The sequence below is a fragment of the Colossoma macropomum genome, unplaced genomic scaffold, assembly GCF_904425465.1.
Source record: "Colossoma macropomum unplaced genomic scaffold, Colossoma_macropomum, whole genome shotgun sequence".
Taxonomy (NCBI): domain Eukaryota; kingdom Metazoa; phylum Chordata; class Actinopteri; order Characiformes; family Serrasalmidae; genus Colossoma; species Colossoma macropomum.
This window is the reverse complement of record NW_023494802.1, coordinates 33,042,625-33,060,322: the sequence shown is the minus strand read 5'-3', so window position 1 is coordinate 33,060,322 and position 17,698 is coordinate 33,042,625. Positions and strand designations below refer to the sequence as shown.

The window sequence follows — 17,698 nt, the reverse complement described above, 5'->3', positions numbered from 1 at the left end:
ATAATCATTTCATCTCTACTCTCTTGTGATAATCATTGGAAGCCAAAATCATAATTGAAAATACAATTTGATTAGTTGTCACTTTGGTGCTGTACACCTGAGGTCATTTGCAGCCCTTAACGTTGTGTTTATATCACGATAATGATGAAAGTACGGTGTATCAAACAGACCTCCTTCGAAGCATAGCCCGAGTCTCATAGAGCCGTGAGTGCCTGGTGATAGTGAGCGCACTGCTTTTAAAGCTCTTTTTTATCATACTGTATTAATACGTGAAATTAGAAGTCTATAGGACAGATTTACTGAGATTTTGTACTGTCTCAAAACCTATTTGGGTGTCTAAAGTGACTGTCACATTTAACAAAATAGGCGCAACTACCCTTTAGCACCCGTAATAAGGTGAAAGGGGTGGTCGCTGCTCTCTTGTGCTTTTGCCTCATTGCGTATGCATTTATAAGAGTTTATCTCTCAAAATGGGATGTGGTTATTATAATGAAGCATCTACTGCAAAGACTGATAGCAAATACTGACTGACTGTGCGTGTTTAACTCTTGTGGAAAGCTTGTCTTATTTTGGCCACTAACCTGGCTGGCATTGTTTATGCTCAGAATCGGAGAAAAGAGAGTTTTTCAAACACATTTTTCGGCCCTTTGAGATTCTTTCCAAATGCACTCAGCATGAAACTAAAGTTGAGCTCATCCCACCAACCGAAAATCCCAAGAAGTTATTATTAGTACCTAACGAGTCACTGTTTGAACCTGAATCAGATAAGGATTTAAAAAAAGGGTTTCTTTCTCCCACCTGGCAGAAACCGCCTTCCAGACAAAAAGCCTGTGTTCCAAACAGGAGTTTATGTTGTACTGGTCATGTGTTAATTACAAAGTTTTTCATTTGAATGTAGTTCTTAGTAGATGGGCCACCCCCACTGGTGTTAGACGGTAAACTCTGCTGAGCTGTTTTGTAAATGTGTTCCTGCTGTGTGCAGGTGACCGCGTATGGAGGAGAGCTGCGCTACAAAGTGCGCTTTGAGCATCGCTCTCACTCTCTGGTGATCGACGGACAGCCGGACGTGATTCTTCAAGGCAACGGCATCTTCCTGGAGCACTCCTCACAAACCAAGCCGCTCCCCCGAGTCCCTGCCACCATCACCGTACCCTTCAGAGAGGTGTGTTAACACTACATGAGTGCAGTCATTCGTTTTTAGAGTGTATGTGTAGACTTTTTCGAAATTTATGGCATATGTAAAGGCCAACACTTGAACTTATTTCTCATAACTACATAGTATATTCATTTCATAGTTACTAAATAATAAGACATTAAGATGAACGTCTGCATATGGGGTTTATAACCTTGATGAGAACACAGTAAGTAGTGCCGTTCTATTAGATGAGAGCATTGAGGATAGCACATTTTTCGGTGGGCAACATGATAAAAACATGCAGTTGATTAGTGTTCTGTACTGTAAGTATTGATAATATCCATGATATATAAGCGTAAAACTTATCCTGATGTAATTAATTTTGATAATGATATCATATGTCAGACGATGTCATGTCACTTACCCCTACATTCAGTTAAGATGCTTTATAAGGTAAAAAAAAAGCATCCTCTGATTTTATTGACTTGGTCTTACACTGAAATAAATTCTCAATTGACTGGTATTTTTTGGTATAAATGTCAGACCAAACGTTCACAGCTCCCTATTGTATAACAACCCATCATTAATTGAAAGTTAATATATTTATTAGTGTAAAGTTTTGGCATTCCTTGCCTTTGATGTCTTTAGCTAATTGCCTGTTTTTTGTTTGTAATCTCAACCAGTCTGCTTGGAGGAGGGCTGATGGACAACCCTGCACTAGAGAACACCTGCTGATGGCCCTGGCTGACGTCACTGTCTTCATGATCAGAGCCACTTATGCAGACAGTATGGCTGAGAGCAGGTACCTCTGCGGCGTCACCTGTGTTATAAACTGTATGCTTCTTTGGTTGTGGAGCTACAAGGCTAATGTAGCTAACAACCAGATGTTATAAAATGGTTATGAATATGATGCTTATGTTATGGGTGTTATGAGGCAAATACTGATACTGATATGCCCCTATTTTTAACATTAACATTATATATAAAAACTCAGAAGATGTTTAAGTTCGCTAGTGGTTTTGGATAGTAAATAAAATGGCTTGGTGTTGTAGACATTGTGACCGCTGGTTTCGATCACGACCACTGGATTAGATTTTTTGCAGAACGATTAACTGATGCTTCTGTTGCACAACTTCACTGAGTTTGGGTGTTAATTCCTGGTTCTGTGTTTATGTAGCATTGCTGACATCCAGATGGACATTGCAGTGCCCCACTCCACAGGAAACGAAAGGGCCCTGGAAGTAGAGGAGTGCGCCTGCCCTCAAGGCTACAGAGGACCTTCTTGCCAGGTATGTTGCTCACACTTTGTCAGTCCAAATTTAAAATCCACTAAGATCAAACATGCATTGACCTGAGTCATTAAACCAGCCTCACCCCTGTGGCACACCTGGCGAGACGAAGTCTCAGGCTTAAATATAAATACAGGACTCATGTTTTCTTTTGTTTTGTCATTTGGGTGGAGGTTCCTAGAATCTCGCAGTGCAGAATCCTTTTGCTCTATAAGTAATCAGAAGTTTTTAGGCTCTCTCCATATCGCGTGCCGTCATGTGAACTCTGTCTAATCCTTTGTTTGCAGGAGTGTGATGTCGGATACACGCGCACCGGATCTGGCCTTTACCTTGGCACCTGTGAGAAGTGTGAGTGCCACGGGCATGCCAGCGGCTGTGACTCAGAGACAGGAGCGTGCCTGGTGGGTAAACATTTCCTTAACACATACACACACACACACACAGCTGTGCCCTGTGGTCCTATTAAAACCTAGTCTCGCAGGACCAGACATGATCTTGCAACAATAATGTCTGGGGATAGCTATAAGAAATTTTGGGCTAAATGTGGGTGAGAACATGGACTTATACCATATGGCCTAAAGTATGTGGACAAATCTCAAATTATCGAGTTCAGGTGTTGCAGCCACACCCATCGTTAACAGATGTATAAAATCAAGCACATAGCCATGTAATCTCCTTAGACAAACACTGGCAGTAGAATGAGTCATAATGAAGAGCTCAAACTTGGTGAAATGGAAGAATCTTGGAGCAACAATGAAGCTGTAGACCCGACAAACTTGCAGGGCTTGGCCGCCGAGTGCTGAAGTGCGTTGCACATAAAAATTGCCTAACTTCTGTTGTATCGCTTATTACAGAGTTCCAAACTGCTTCTGGCAGCAACATCAGCACAAGAACTGTCCATCTGAATCTTTATGAAATGGGTTTCCATGGCTAAACAGATGCACACAAGCCTAAGCTCATTATGTGCAACGGCAAGTGTCAGCTGGGGTGGTGCAGAGCACTCAGCCACTGGACTCTGGAGCAGTGGAAATGTTTATGATTGATGAGTCATGTGTCGACAGTCTGATGGATGAATCTGACTGCCAGATAGTGAGAACACTACCTACCGTAATGCACAGTGCCAACAGTAAAGTTTGATAGAGGTGGAATAATGGTCTGGGGTTGTTTTTCAGGGTTTAGGCTAGACCCTTTAGTTTTATTAAGGGTAATGTTAATGCTACATCTTACGTACATTTCAACTTATTGGCAACAGTTTGGGGAAGGCCCTTTCCTGTTCCGGCATGACTGAGGTCCATAAAGGTCCATAAAGACATGGTTTGACGAGTTTGGTGTGGTGGAACTCCAGTGGCCTTCGCAGAGAGCCCTGACCTCAACCCCACTGAACACCTTTGGGATGATCTTGAACATTGATTGTGATCCTGACCTTCTTATCCAATATCAGTGTCTGACCTGACAAATGCTCTTTTGACTGAATGGGCAGAAATTCTCACAGACACACTCCAAAATCTTGTGGAAAACCTTGCCAGAAGAGTGGAGGCTGTTTTAGTCACGAACTCTGTATTAGTGCCCAAGGTTTTAGAAAGGGATGTCCAGCAAGCACATATAGGTGTGATGGTCAGGTGTCCACATACTTTTGGCAGTATAGTGTATTAGAGTTTCTAAACCAATCCAATGCCTTGTGAACACAGGGGGCGATGGTGCGCTTGTCAACATTGTTCGATAGACATCATGCCTATTGTTAGTTGCTGATGATGCGAAGAGCATTGATCACTCTCCTCTTTTCATAATAGGAATGCCTGCACAACACAGCTGGGCCTCGATGCGAGAGCTGCCTCCCTGGTTTCTTTGGCAACCCGGTAACTGGCGGTATCCATGCCTGCAGACCATGTCCATGCCTTGGTCCTGCCCCTGGAAACAAGTGAGTTCTACCTGGTAATGGAGGCACAACTGCCTGTCCAAGAGCCACGTTTATTTGCTTCACTCCTCTGGACAACAGCCATTATGCATTGAAGCGTAAGGTCAAATCTTATTATAAAATGAGTGCACGCAAAATTCTGTGACTGTTTTGTTATTAATTTAATCTTTGGCATATATATGCAATCAAACTCATATCAGCTTAATTGTTTAACAACCTAAAAAAATGCTTGATTTGCAGTTAACCACCCACAACTATTATCAATATCATATGTAATACCAATAATAAGAATAAAATAGAAAATATCAATAATGCTAATAATTTGTGCACGTGATAAACCAGTACAAAAGTCAATGTACTTATTTTACATGCACATTTGTATAAACAAATGCTGCAACCATTCCGTATTCTATTTGTTACGCTGTGTTTGTTTCATACCACTGACACCATAAATAAATTAAAAATACAAACATAGCTGGTGCAGGAGCATCTCATACACTGCAATAATACCGCATTGAAACCTGTTATTTTAGGATAATACTCACACGACACAGTCACATTATTCTAGTCTCTGAAAAACGAAGATGTTTTGTTTATTTCACAATTTATTCTTTCCAGTCCTCATCACACTATAAAGTTTGGTCAGTAGGGGAGGCAGTGCACTCCCTGCTCAACCTCTCCACCAACAAGCACAGCCTTTGGCTCATAAGCTGTTGAATGTTGTCGTTTAATTGGCTTCATACCAAAACTGCTGCATGAATTAGGGCGTGTTTGATGTAAATGATATGCAAATGAAGCACTGAAAGTTTTGCACTTGATTTCACGCACTGAAGCTGATTAAGCTCTGCTTAATTACACGTCATGCAAAAGTGTCATAAATCAGATGCAGAGTTGTTTGTACGTCGTTAAAGATCGGCACTCTACAAAACTTCAATGAATAAGGGCCAATATACACAGCTCATTAAAATGTTAAGGGCACCTTGATTTGATTTTTTTTTTTGTTTGTTTGTTTCAAGCTTTCTTTTCCGAACTGTTGTACAGCACATATTGAAGCACAGAAGTTGAAAGGTTTGCATGATAGCATCAAAACAAGGGAATAAAATGTATAGGGGACAGCATTATTCTCATAAACATAATATTTGCAGGGCCATTTACTGCATCAGATTTTGCTCTTTCTAGGATTCATATAAATCTTTTCCCATCCACAGTGGGGCTAAATCTTGCTACTTGGACACAGACGGACAGCCCACTTGTAATAACTGTCCCCCGGGTTATACTGGAAGGCGCTGTGAGAGGTAAGCTATCTGCTCTTTGTTATGATGTAGTAAAGAGGATTTCTCTTTCCCTTCAAGTGGTCTGGGGATGCTGGGCTGGCTAGGCTCCACATGGAGGGGATTGTGGTTCCCCTCTCAAGTGCCATAGCATGTTGGCCTGTTGCATCTCTGTCTTTTTCATCCCCAGTCATGATTGAATGGTCTCCTTAGAGCTGTATGGGAGAAGCCAAGCTCGAATTAATGCCACCCATACTGTTGTGTTTGTCAGCAAAGAATGTCTTTGTGTGGGGATTAGCTACAGCAGTAGCTTTGGTGCTTGAAGCGGTCATGTATGGACCTCCTACGAACTAGTGTTTTTGTGGTCACAGCATAAGCTTTGCATCATAAGTGTGAGGATTTGTTCCCAGGGCCTTTCATGAAAGTGACCGAGGCATTTTCAAGTCTATTCATGTAAATTGACTTCATCACCGTGTAGTATATTCTGTGTCTGCTATAGCAGCTAATGTGGTCAAATATGAGTTAAACAACATTTGTATATATATTTCACATTTGTCCAGCTAAACGTCTGTGGCTTATTTTTTCCCTGAGGATACCCTTTGTCCCACATTGCTTTGCTGCCGTTTGCTTCAGCACTGCTTAGAGCTCATTTAAGCCAAGTGGACACTACATGAATTTCAAGAGCCCAGAACTGCTGTACCACTTACACCGCACATATATTCCTAGCTATTTGTTATTTATATATTTATTTTTGGACATAGTGGTGTGCACTATTTGAGATCAGGAACCAAAGTGTCTTGCAAATCACACAGTCTTTAACATGAAGTGCCTGATTGTGAAATCACATTGTCTGAGGAAAACCGATAGCATAGCCAGAATTTCATTTAAGGGGGAGCCTGGTGACAGGTTGACAGGTGAGAAGCTGGGAAGCATTATGTCCCAGAGACATCACTGTTGTGAGTTTAGCAAGCATCATGAACTAGCTTACTGCATTGCAGCTACCATAAGCAGCAAGGGTAATTTAAACACAACACACAATTGCTGATCTTGCATTTAATTAACTAGTTACTATAACAGCTGACAGCATACCATACCGTGACACCATACACCTGCTGGCTGCCAAGTGACAAGGCATAGGCCCCTCAGGCTCCCCCTTAGCTATGCGCAAGGCAAAAAATGAACACAGTAAGTATCCATCATTGTGCCTTTGCCAAAACTGAGCCAGAGCAACTTTTTGCACTCATTGGCAATATCTCCACCTCTCCTTGAACCAGCTAGGATAATGTGTGGCCTTCAGATTAAACAAGATTTGTGCCTTTGCAGGACCTCTTCTAGCCTCCCCTCTATTCCCTGGGTCCACACAGAACGCAACGTACCCTTTATCGTGATTTGTCCACCGAGAGTTTCCTTTCGCACCAGCTCACTGGCTATTGCTCATTTTTGTTGCTTGTTTTTACTACTCGTACAAGATTTATCTTTGATCATTTTAAACCACACTGGAAAATGTTAGTGTCTGCAATTTGTCACCATTCTTGGAGGGATTTGTTACACATCCCAAAAATTTGTCGCAGACAGAAAAACTGGGGCTAAGAATCGTGTCGTGTGCACTTGGCATTAGCTGTTGCCTTATGCTATAGCCTATCATGTTCTATTCTAAAGCTCTCCTCTGCGGTTAAGTGTTTAGACAGCCAAGGGGTTGTGAGGTTATCGTTTATGCCCATCACGTTTAAGTCATTTCTCTGGCATAAACGAAGTGGTGACATTCTTAAATGCCTCCTTCGTGAGTCTTTGCCACCTGCTTTGGTGTCTTGGGGGGGAAAAGGTGACTTTTATGTGAAACCTGGTTCCAAGGTACACTTTCTCATCTTGACATTTCAAATTAAGAAAACAGACAACTGACAGTTGTGAAGACTTCTATCTAGAAGAACAGCTGAACGGATTCCTCCCTGCAGAATGCAGTAAAGATGTTTCTGTGGGCACTGAGGAAACGCAAGATGGGAGCGGACATGGGGATGACCAGAGAAAAGATATTCCCTCATTGACCACTGCACGTTTAAAAATTCCCACAAGAAATTTGTTGTTAACAACCTCCCGTAGACTTCTCTCGACCCAGCGAAGTACTCCTTCAGTTCACAGGGTCAAGGTCAATGCAAGTCCTAGCAGGACTCGTTGGCCTTTCCTAAATACCCCCGGCCCCAAAACTCGACAGCAGATATTCCAGGCCCTGCTCCGTACGCACATGAACCACTTCAACCGGCGGCTGAGCATCCTGGAGAGCAACACGCTGGACGTGAAGGAAAACCTACAGAACATGAGAAGCCAACAGAGCCACCTTAGCTTGCAACTGCATAATCTAACCAGAATAGTGCCTGTGAATGACAAGAGGCATCAAGTCAAGCAACTGGCCGTGAACTACACCAACATGGAGGCCAGGCTGAGTCGTCTTGAGGGCAGATTGGAGATCCTGATTGATGGCTTAACTGTACTTGCTCAAGAACTGTACAAAATCAAGCAGGCTCGTCACAGGTCACGCCCTACTCAGGAAGGTAGAACTACTCTAGTAGTTGCCACAGCCCCAGTAACAGTTCTGACCACAGCAAAGGCCAGTATTAGGCCAACCATTCCAGCCAGTAGACACCAGAGGAAAACAGTTGTTCCCAACAATATCTCAGCCTCTGAGCCAAATGGACAAGGCCAGACCAATGTTACCTCAACCATAGGGCAGTCAAAATCTTCTCTTAAGAAGGTACAACATCCTAGTAAGAGGAGATCACCATCCAAAGATAAGAGTGTTGACTTTACCTCATCAAAGTCCAAGAAGCAACAAACCTTTCCTACAAAAGCATCACATCCCAGTGGTACACCAGAGTCTCAACTTTCTACTAACTCCACCCCATATCAGAAAGGACAACATAAGACAGCAGTCACCAAAATCCAAACACCAAAATCAACTGAACAAATACAACAAAATGAGAAAGAAGAAGGCACCACTGAAAGACTCTACAACTACTCTTACTTCACCAGAAAGCACTCTCAAAGTTATTCCCAGGAAACACATAAATACTGAAACAAAGAAGCCCAGATTTCAACTTGAACCTCCATCCTATACAAAAACACCCCCAATAAAGAAACACAACCTGAAACAACCATCTATCAAGCCACCTAGCAAACCAAAGACTGGAATTCCTCCAAAATGTGCAAACAAGCCAGATCTGGAGTCGGTACCTATAGAAAAGTCCACAACAGAATTGGTCATTGGGAAACCTCACACAGTCCAGGCTACCAAAAACTCCAAAAATAAAAACACAACAAAGAAAATATATCAGTTAGATCCTCCATCTCATTTAGGTCCATTATACCGCCACTCTAAGACACACAAAAAACAATCTTTTGTTACAAGTGTCCCTTTCAAATCTACCCACTTCAAGCAGTCTGAATGCTTGAACCCCCAACAACAAAATCAGCAAACCAATGGCCAGTCCCAGGTTAATATTTTAGACATCCTTAAACTAATCTACCAAGGTGATCAACACACATCGAACAGGCAAATACAGATGCAGAATGGGGAGCTCCATATTGTTCTTGGAAAGCTGGCCATTCCTCTAAAAATCATCCCAGTTACTTAGAGACCTGTGGGCCTGCAGACTATGACTCTTTTCATAATGGACCCATTCATAATCTAGTGAAAAGATGAGGAACAATAAATATGGCTGCTTTCTTTAACGTGCTGAATTGCTGCAAGGCTTTGGCACCAATAGTTGGTGCATATCTATAAACAATGGTCTTGTATTATAACCACGTTTTTATGTACATGTTTGGATGTGAAATTCTATTTATAACGTGTTGTGTCCCATTACTAATGGGAGTAAATACTTTCAGTTGTTAATAATTTACATATTATATGTACCAAAATGCATTGTTTTTTTTTGTTCACTGTTTTTTTTTAAGCTGCACTATGTAAGATTTTTGTCAAAACTGAAAGAAGTAGCATTACCGAGTCAGAAGAAAAGAAATTCTAAAATATGATGTCAGTGTACTGTTAAGTCATAAGGTCAGAGTTTTTTTGCACTACGTCATATGTATTTACGCGTTTGAATACTCTTTCAATGTGCTTGCAGTCGGCAGATTCATCCGCTCAGGGAAAGAGTCTGAAGTAAAACCGGTGTTAGAAAACGTTCTTCAGCACGTTGAGTGCAGTTACACATTTCCACCAGAGAGGTCCCAAAATCCCCAAATCTTACATAGTGTAGCTTTAATGTCTGTTACTACATGATTTGTTTCTTTATGTAACAAATATTTAAAAAAATTAACATTATTCAAGAAAACTGTTGTGCAAAACCTTAAACTGTCCAGTGTATTCTAGTGTCATTTTAATTAATCAGATGTAAACTAAGTTGCTTTGCTGTTCTAAGACACTTTTCAGGATGATTGTAATTTGGTTGTTCAGTATAGAGACTGCTTGATTTCATCATCAGTGTCAGGAATAGCATGTTGTCATTACCTAGTCACCCTCTTGCTGAAGCTAAAACATGCTGTTTGGGTGTGGATATGCTTGCATAAACTTTGACCCAGCAAATCAACTGGAAGAAGATTTAAAAACCTGGTAAACATTTCAGTTACTTGTGTCAGATTCTTGAGTGAAAATGATAGATTGGACTTCCATGCTGCTTTCATCTAGCAGGTAAGTTCCTCAGCTGGCTTTGTTAAGCTTTGGGACAAGGTGTTTTTCCTCTCTTAGGCAGTAGAGTGTTTCAGGCAGATCCCACTTGGCTCTTAAGTTCTTCTTAGATTTTTTTTCTTTGGCTAGTGGTGTGGAGAATAAATGGCCACAGTGTAATGAACAAGTTTTTCAAAGAAAGATGGGCTTGACATGTTCTGCATGTTGAGAGAACAATCATGGCTACAATTTCCCCCATGAATGGAAACCATTGTCACGCTGTTAGTCTTCAGCAAACGTCTGGACTACTTTTTCCTCTTGCAGTGATCAGTAGGAGAAGCGGAGTTTCAGCTGTTTTTCCATTTTGCTTAGAGTTTACTGTTTCTATGGGGGTCAGATTAATAAGAGCAGGTGTACATTTTCTTTCTCTTTTGTCTAAATCTATGTATTTATTGGTAAAATTATGGTAGTTAAGGTTCTAGAACCCAGACACGTATTGATCGTTGTTGCTACGTCACCAGTAGGGCCCGACTGATATGTTGGTTGTTCAATAACCACGGCTGTAAACTGAACCCTGCTACACAACACTGACAACCATGCTATTAGCATGTATTGGCAGATGTCATATGCTGTCATAAGTTGTCAAGATTTTGTTTAGTAATACAACATTGTCATGCCTTTGAGTTTAGTTTGCTGTTTTGTAGATCATATTGTGCATGTATTTTATGTCGTATATGTGTTTTAATATGTTAAACATATTAGTTGTATGACTATGTTAGTTGTATGGCTGTCTTGGCCAGGTCTTTCTTGTAAAAGAGATTCTTTGATTTTGATGGGAAATAAATAAAATGTTACTATTACATTTGAGGTCATGACATGATTTCTGCTGTGTACTTTAGTTAGCCATTATGACATCAAACATTTTAGCACCTGCCATGACAATGACATGACACTGTTATATTACTGGAGATAGTCTGTCTTGACAGCTCATGACAACGTATGACATTTGCTGTGGAATGTTTATGGTAGTAGTTATGTCAATGTAATGTAGCAGAGTTCACCGCAACTTTTTTTTTGCATCCTCCCGAATTTGAACGGTTTCCTAGCAATAAAGGAAAACCTTAGATGGTTGTGCCATTGAAAACTCAGTATGATTAATACAGGCTGAACTGGTCAATCTGAATACACAACACTGCTATGGTTAGTATAGCAAAAACACCTTATAATATGTTACAACACAAAATTTGAAGAGAAAAATAAGCGGTAATTAACAGAAACCAAAAACTCCAAATAGTGATGGGTAGCTTCATCCTTAATGCTACAGTATTTGTTATTAAAGACTGAGAGTTTCTGCTGTGTATTTGAGAAATATGACAAAACTGTTTAACTAATTAATTAATAATTTAATTATTAGCATCTAAAATAGAAATCTGAAAGATAAGTATAAAGTTATTTCACCTTTTATTCTTGTAGAGGCAGGCGATATGACAATATTTTATTGCAAATTATGTCACGATAGGCCACAATCTGCTTTCTTATTGTGGACTTTTTGACACACTGTAATGCTGACAATTTTAAATAATATCAAAAAATGAAAACCGATGGATCCAAAAATGGATATACAAGGTTCTGGTCCAAAAGTGACTGTGTGTGTGTGTGTGTGTGTGTGTGTGTGTGTGTGTGTGTGTGTGTGTAGTGGATTGTAAAAATATCTCAATATTTGAAAATTGCAGTGATGTGTCGTAATGTTTGCTATATCACCTGCCTCTTAAAATCAGTATCAGCCACAATTTTCATATCCAGTAGTGTCCATATATCTGATGCATGTTGTGCGTTTCTTATTCTGCAACAGTCCTGTACAATAAGGATGTTGACAATGCTTTGCTAATCATAGGCTGTGTGAAGCAGTAAATCTCTCTATATGTTCTAGAGCAAGTTCTGTCATGTTTTAGCGTGGGTCTGTGTGATCTCTTACCTGTTTTATAAGGCAAGCAAGCCTTTCAGAAACTTGTTTCACTAAGCTGTTGCTAATTCTTTCTCTAGATGTGCCCCTGGATACACAGGCAATCCTGAACGTGGACAGAGCTGCACTCTAGAAAACGGTATCACTCTCTCCATACCTTTTCTCTATCTTTATCGAACCACTATCAGCCACAATAAAATGAAATGCACCTTTTAGCCAACTGTGTCTGAACATATCGGAATTAGACCTCCGCATTTAACCCATCTGTGCAGTGAAACACCACATACACACTAGTGAACACACACAAACTAGGGGCTGTGAGCACACTAATTACATCACATATCTGGGTATTAACATTTCCCCCAAGCTGTCAGAGTTGTTTAAACTTAACTTTAATCCATTAACCAAAACAATAACCGATGACCTTCAATGGTGGACAGACCTTCCCTTGTCCCTTCTCTGTAGAATAGCTGCAATCAAAATGACAGTATTACCTAAAATAAACTATTTATTTTAAATGATCCCCATTCAACCCCCACCTGTTTGGTTCAAATCTTTGGACACTGCAATAACCAGATTTTACAGGAAAAATAAACCACCCAGAATTAAACTCTCCACATTACAAACTCAAAGTCTCACAGCGGCCTAGAAGCCCCAAACTTCTTCCACTGTTTCCTTGCAAATCAGCTCCATTACATACTTAAATGGAAAAACCCCAACATAAGACAGATCATGGATCGACATAGAACACTCATTATGCAAAGACATCCAAATATCCGATTTACCATTTATCAGTCAGTCAATTAAAAAACATCCATGTTTTAACAATATAACAGTGGCAACAACCCTGACAGCTTGGTGGTCACTTCACAAGATAACAAATTCAGTCCTCACACCAACTATCTACACTCCCATCTGGTATAACCTGGACTTTATCATCAATAAAAAAACATTAAACCTCTCCACCTGGATGGAAAAAGGCATCACACATCTTAAACATGTTTATCACAACAATACCTTTATGTCACTCCCACAACTAATCCAGAAATATGGCATCAGGAGCACTGAGTTTTAACAATACCAACAACTAAGATCAGTAATATGTCCAAAAATCAACTCAGAAACACTAGACTTACCGATTCCAATCTCAGAATTTATTAACATCACCACTACTAAAAAACTACTATCCAAAATACATCAAATAATAGCTAAATCAAACCTCACAATTACTATACCAATCAAACAATGGGAGGAAGACTTACCATCAGCCCCTGATGCAGATTTCTGGATTCAGACATGCAATAATAATCAAAACATGATCAAGAGCACCAACCTACAACTTATTCAGTATAAAATCATCCACAGAGTGCACTACACCACACACAGAATGTTTAAAATGGGATTCACAAACACAGCAATCTGTACACAATGCACCCAAAACACAAACGATAGCTATATCCATGCCATGTGGCACTGCACACCCGTTCATCAGTTTTGGCAAGAAATCATCACCTTCCTATCACACGCCTTTGTCAGCCACATCCAACCATCACCACCACTCTGCCTGCTAGGAGACATATCAACAACCAATATGACAAAAGAAAAGAATAGAATGCTTCTCATAGCACTAACCATCACCAAGAAAACCATACTCATGAACTGGAAAACAAAACATTAGCATTAACCACTGGAAAAACCAATTAATGGATTATATATCCATGGAAAAACTCTCAGAATCTATCAATATCAAAAACAGTAACCCAGAGCCAGCCTGTACACTTCTGATAAAAAGCCCTGCAAAGCCCTACAGTAACCTGCAAAACTACTAGTCACAAGAATTAACCCCCCAGAGCCATCCTTAGAGCAGACAGTACAAATGGGTTACATTTTGTTCATGAAATGAGTGGATAAAAATTAATAACTGATAAATAAATTGTTGTATGTAGAACTTTGGGCGCCTTTGGTTAAATTCCATGTTTTGTTGATTTTCTAAGTGAACATATGTTAACACGTCCTCTACAGAGAACACACTTCTGCTCATTTTAATGCATAAATACTGCTTTGGCCTGTGAAGAAGTTATGGCACGTTTTTTTATGTTTTATGTTTATGTTAAACTCAGCAATTACAGAGAAATTGTGTGCTAAAATTTGCTGAAAAATCTCATATTTAAGGTAACATGTTCATTACCTCAAGCCTCATTGCTCAGTTTGGATTTTTTATCAGATCTGATCTTTCTAACTTAATGGTTCAAAATTGTGTTGATGAATGACTTAAATCTGTCACTGATACAAAAATAAAATAAAATAAAAATGTCCACAATGATCTGCAAGAGCCCATCCTTAGCAATAAAGTCACATTAATGAACCACGTGTGTTATAAACAGCAAAAAACTAACCAGCAGAACAAGCCTTCGTCGCAAAGATCATTTGCTCTGAACAGCTCCATAATAGAGCGAGACAAAGGCAAGAAAGGTCAGATTTGTTGCTTTTGCACTGTTTACTGGTGCTAACTTCAGGTATGGCGTTGCAGCCGTGTTAATGCTGAATGACGGGGCATGCTCAGTGAAAAAAAAACACATGAATTCCTATCTGAGGGTTTTCGTTATGGTTGCAAGGCCACAAATCGGATATGCATCAGATCTAAAACCACGTATGAAAGGCTGTGTTTAGATTCCCAGACTGAAGGTTCATGTGACGTTAATGAGAACAGCTGGATCGGATTTTATGTTGTCTTTTTTTTTTTTTCTGCGCATGCATCCACCGTTCAGTGTTAACATGGCACCAGCACCTAACCTGAAGTATAAACGCAACGTATCATACCCTAATAATGAACAGCTTTATTATAATAATGAAACACGTTCCTGCTGGTTAGTTTATGATGAATATGGTTCATTCACATGATGTTTTTGATTGTGCGCATGCAGGTTGTTTCACGACATGTTCGTTCACATTAATGACAGATTGAAGTCGCTTACCTGCACGAACATGATCAATCAAGTTAGAAAGATCAGATCTGAGCGAAAAATTGAACTGAGCAATGAGGCTTGTGATGTGAACATAGCTAAAGCAGCCCAGATCTGATATGAAAAGATCAGATTTGCATATCCTCACAGCTTTAAAACATCACATCTGTGTCACATTAATGCAGAAAATCTGATTTGTGCTTCAGCCTTGTAATGTGAAAGTAGCCTAAGTGTGTCCCCCATAGAGGATGTGTTGACTTATTTTCACTTAATCAACAAAATGTTGACCAACTGTATTCAAACTTTTCCAGCGACTGTATTTCTGTTTTGAAGCAGTATAGTTTGTTGTATCATATGGAGATTTTCTCTTCGCCACTCTTTGCAGCCTCATCTGTATACCTGTGATCGCTAACATTTGGCTTATCTCAAAGACAACCTTTTGCTAAGTCTGTTTAACGGTCCTGACTGAGCACATGTTTCCTGTCCACAGGAAACTGCTACAGCTGTGACCCCCGAGGCAGTGAGGGTTGCACTTCAAATGGGATCTGCCGTTGCAAGGCAAGCTCACATTTACAAATACCGTTCTCATATTGCCTGTCCAAGTTTAGATGGAACATTTGAAAACAAGTTTCATATCTCAATGTGCTCTCTCACATCCAGATGAATGTGGAGGGCCCATCATGCTCCAGCTGCAAATCTGGCTCCTTCCACCTCAGCCCTGCCAACAAAGATGGATGTCTAATGTGCTTCTGCATGGGAGTCACTCAGCAGTGCTCCAGCTCCTCCTACTACAGAGACGTGGTAAGACACCAAGAGTGGACTATTGTCCTTTATCTTTTGACCAACCTAATGTCATTAGTTGTTAACCTGCAAAACCCAAAAGCCCACAGCCCTTTGGAAACCTAATTAGGGAGGAAGCTTTAGATACTTAAACTAAAGCATAAATTAACACAGAGCTTTAAAACAAACACTAAAACACAGCACACGTGTGGTCCCCTCATCCTCAGCTATCATTTATACTTCCTTGTAAAGTTTAGGCTCCTCCCCTCAGTTACACCAGCAAAGGCTTTGGTATCAGATATACCTGTGAAGGGAGAGACAGGGAGAGAGATGCACAAACAGAATACCAAATATGTGCTTACATATAACAGTAGGTTGTGATTACTGACTGAAACTATGGCACAAAAATACCATATGTACTGTACTGTGCCATAAAATCCTGTAAAATGACACGTTGAACAAAATCACAGGATTTTGATCCAAAAAGGTATGGAAGTCTGGAGGTCTTAAGGCATAAATAAAAAGTTGTTCGGCTGCATGGAATGGAAAAAATTGTTATTAACCAGAGGTTTCACACTGTCTGGAACAGGTAAGGAAGATTTACGTTTTCAGTTGCAGTTTTGCCAATAGCAAAATACTGTTTCTGTTTTTTTGTTTTTTACTCCTTAAACTGGATCAGAGCCCTGCTGTCTCAGGAAGAAAGTACTAAACTGTACAATTCATGGTACAAACACTGTCACAGGGGTGGTTACCTCAAGAGAACATTCTGTAATTGTACCATATCCTGTTGTAATTATGTGTAACTTCAGGCTTTTTGTTTCATTTTTCCACACAGTTACACCTTTGACCACTGTTATTCCTTTACATTATTTGTACTTCAGGGGAAATAAATATACCTATACAGTAACCGTTTTTTTCTCGCAATGTGGTGTATGGCTACTACAGGACAGCTGGTGAAGATCTGAAGATCTTTCAGGTTGCTTTTGTCCTTAAAATGGACACAGAACGCAATGTCACTGTTTTCTTCTCTTGTCTTCAGGTCACCACTGCCTTCGCTCCAGGAAACACGCAAGGCTTCGCTCTTGTGAACCGGCAGCGCACCAGCCGCATCGACACTGGATTCTCAGTGGAAGTGTCTACGGACGGGACCCAGCTGTCTTTCACCAGCTTTGACCGCCTCGGTCAGGAGCCTCACCTCTGGCAGCTACCCAACAGCTACCAAGGAGACAAGGTACAGTCTGACGTGGTTTTAAGCTCTTTTCAGTCCAGTTCGTTCATATACGGATGTTTGCAACTGCTTTTGTGCATCTCTTCCCACTTTTGCAAGCTCTGCAAGTTCTTCTGTTCTTCTCCTTTCCTTTTCATGTTTGACTCTGCAGCTCCTTCACAGATGAAAGAGGGTTTTGTCTTAGGGGTAATTTAGATGGAAGCTCTGTTTCTTGGTACTGCATTTGTACCGTTTAATTTTGGACTCAATAGCTTTGTTCTCAACCAGAGGACCTTTCGTGGAAAAGGCTTCCAAAAGTTTATCAGTGTGGAAACGGAAATTGCCGGTAATATTTTATGAATGTCAACAGAACTTAAGTGAAAAATTTGATTACCTAAAATATCACAAAACCTAATTTTTTGTTCTTTTGTTTAGATTTTTTTTTTCTCATTTACACACAAATTCTGTCATGTGACCGATTTCCCTTATGAAACAAACTGAGAAGGAGATAAGAGCAT

General features: G+C 40.2%; 1 protein-coding gene across 1 annotated transcript in view; it reads left to right on the top strand.

Moving 5' to 3' along the window:
- Positions 1-17,698, top strand: part of hspg2 (heparan sulfate proteoglycan 2) — a 185,127-nt gene that overhangs the window by 92,947 nt on the left and 74,482 nt on the right. The window contains exons 25-34 of the mRNA XM_036591441.1: positions 983-1,162; positions 1,819-1,937; positions 2,313-2,424; positions 2,712-2,825; positions 4,215-4,342; positions 5,548-5,634; positions 12,311-12,369; positions 15,684-15,751; positions 15,854-15,994; positions 17,013-17,204. Coding sequence (XP_036447334.1) covers positions 983-1,162; positions 1,819-1,937; positions 2,313-2,424; positions 2,712-2,825; positions 4,215-4,342; positions 5,548-5,634; positions 12,311-12,369; positions 15,684-15,751; positions 15,854-15,994; positions 17,013-17,204 — 1,200 coding nt within the window. The remainder of the gene's footprint in view (positions 1-982; positions 1,163-1,818; positions 1,938-2,312; positions 2,425-2,711; positions 2,826-4,214; positions 4,343-5,547; positions 5,635-12,310; positions 12,370-15,683; positions 15,752-15,853; positions 15,995-17,012; positions 17,205-17,698) is intronic.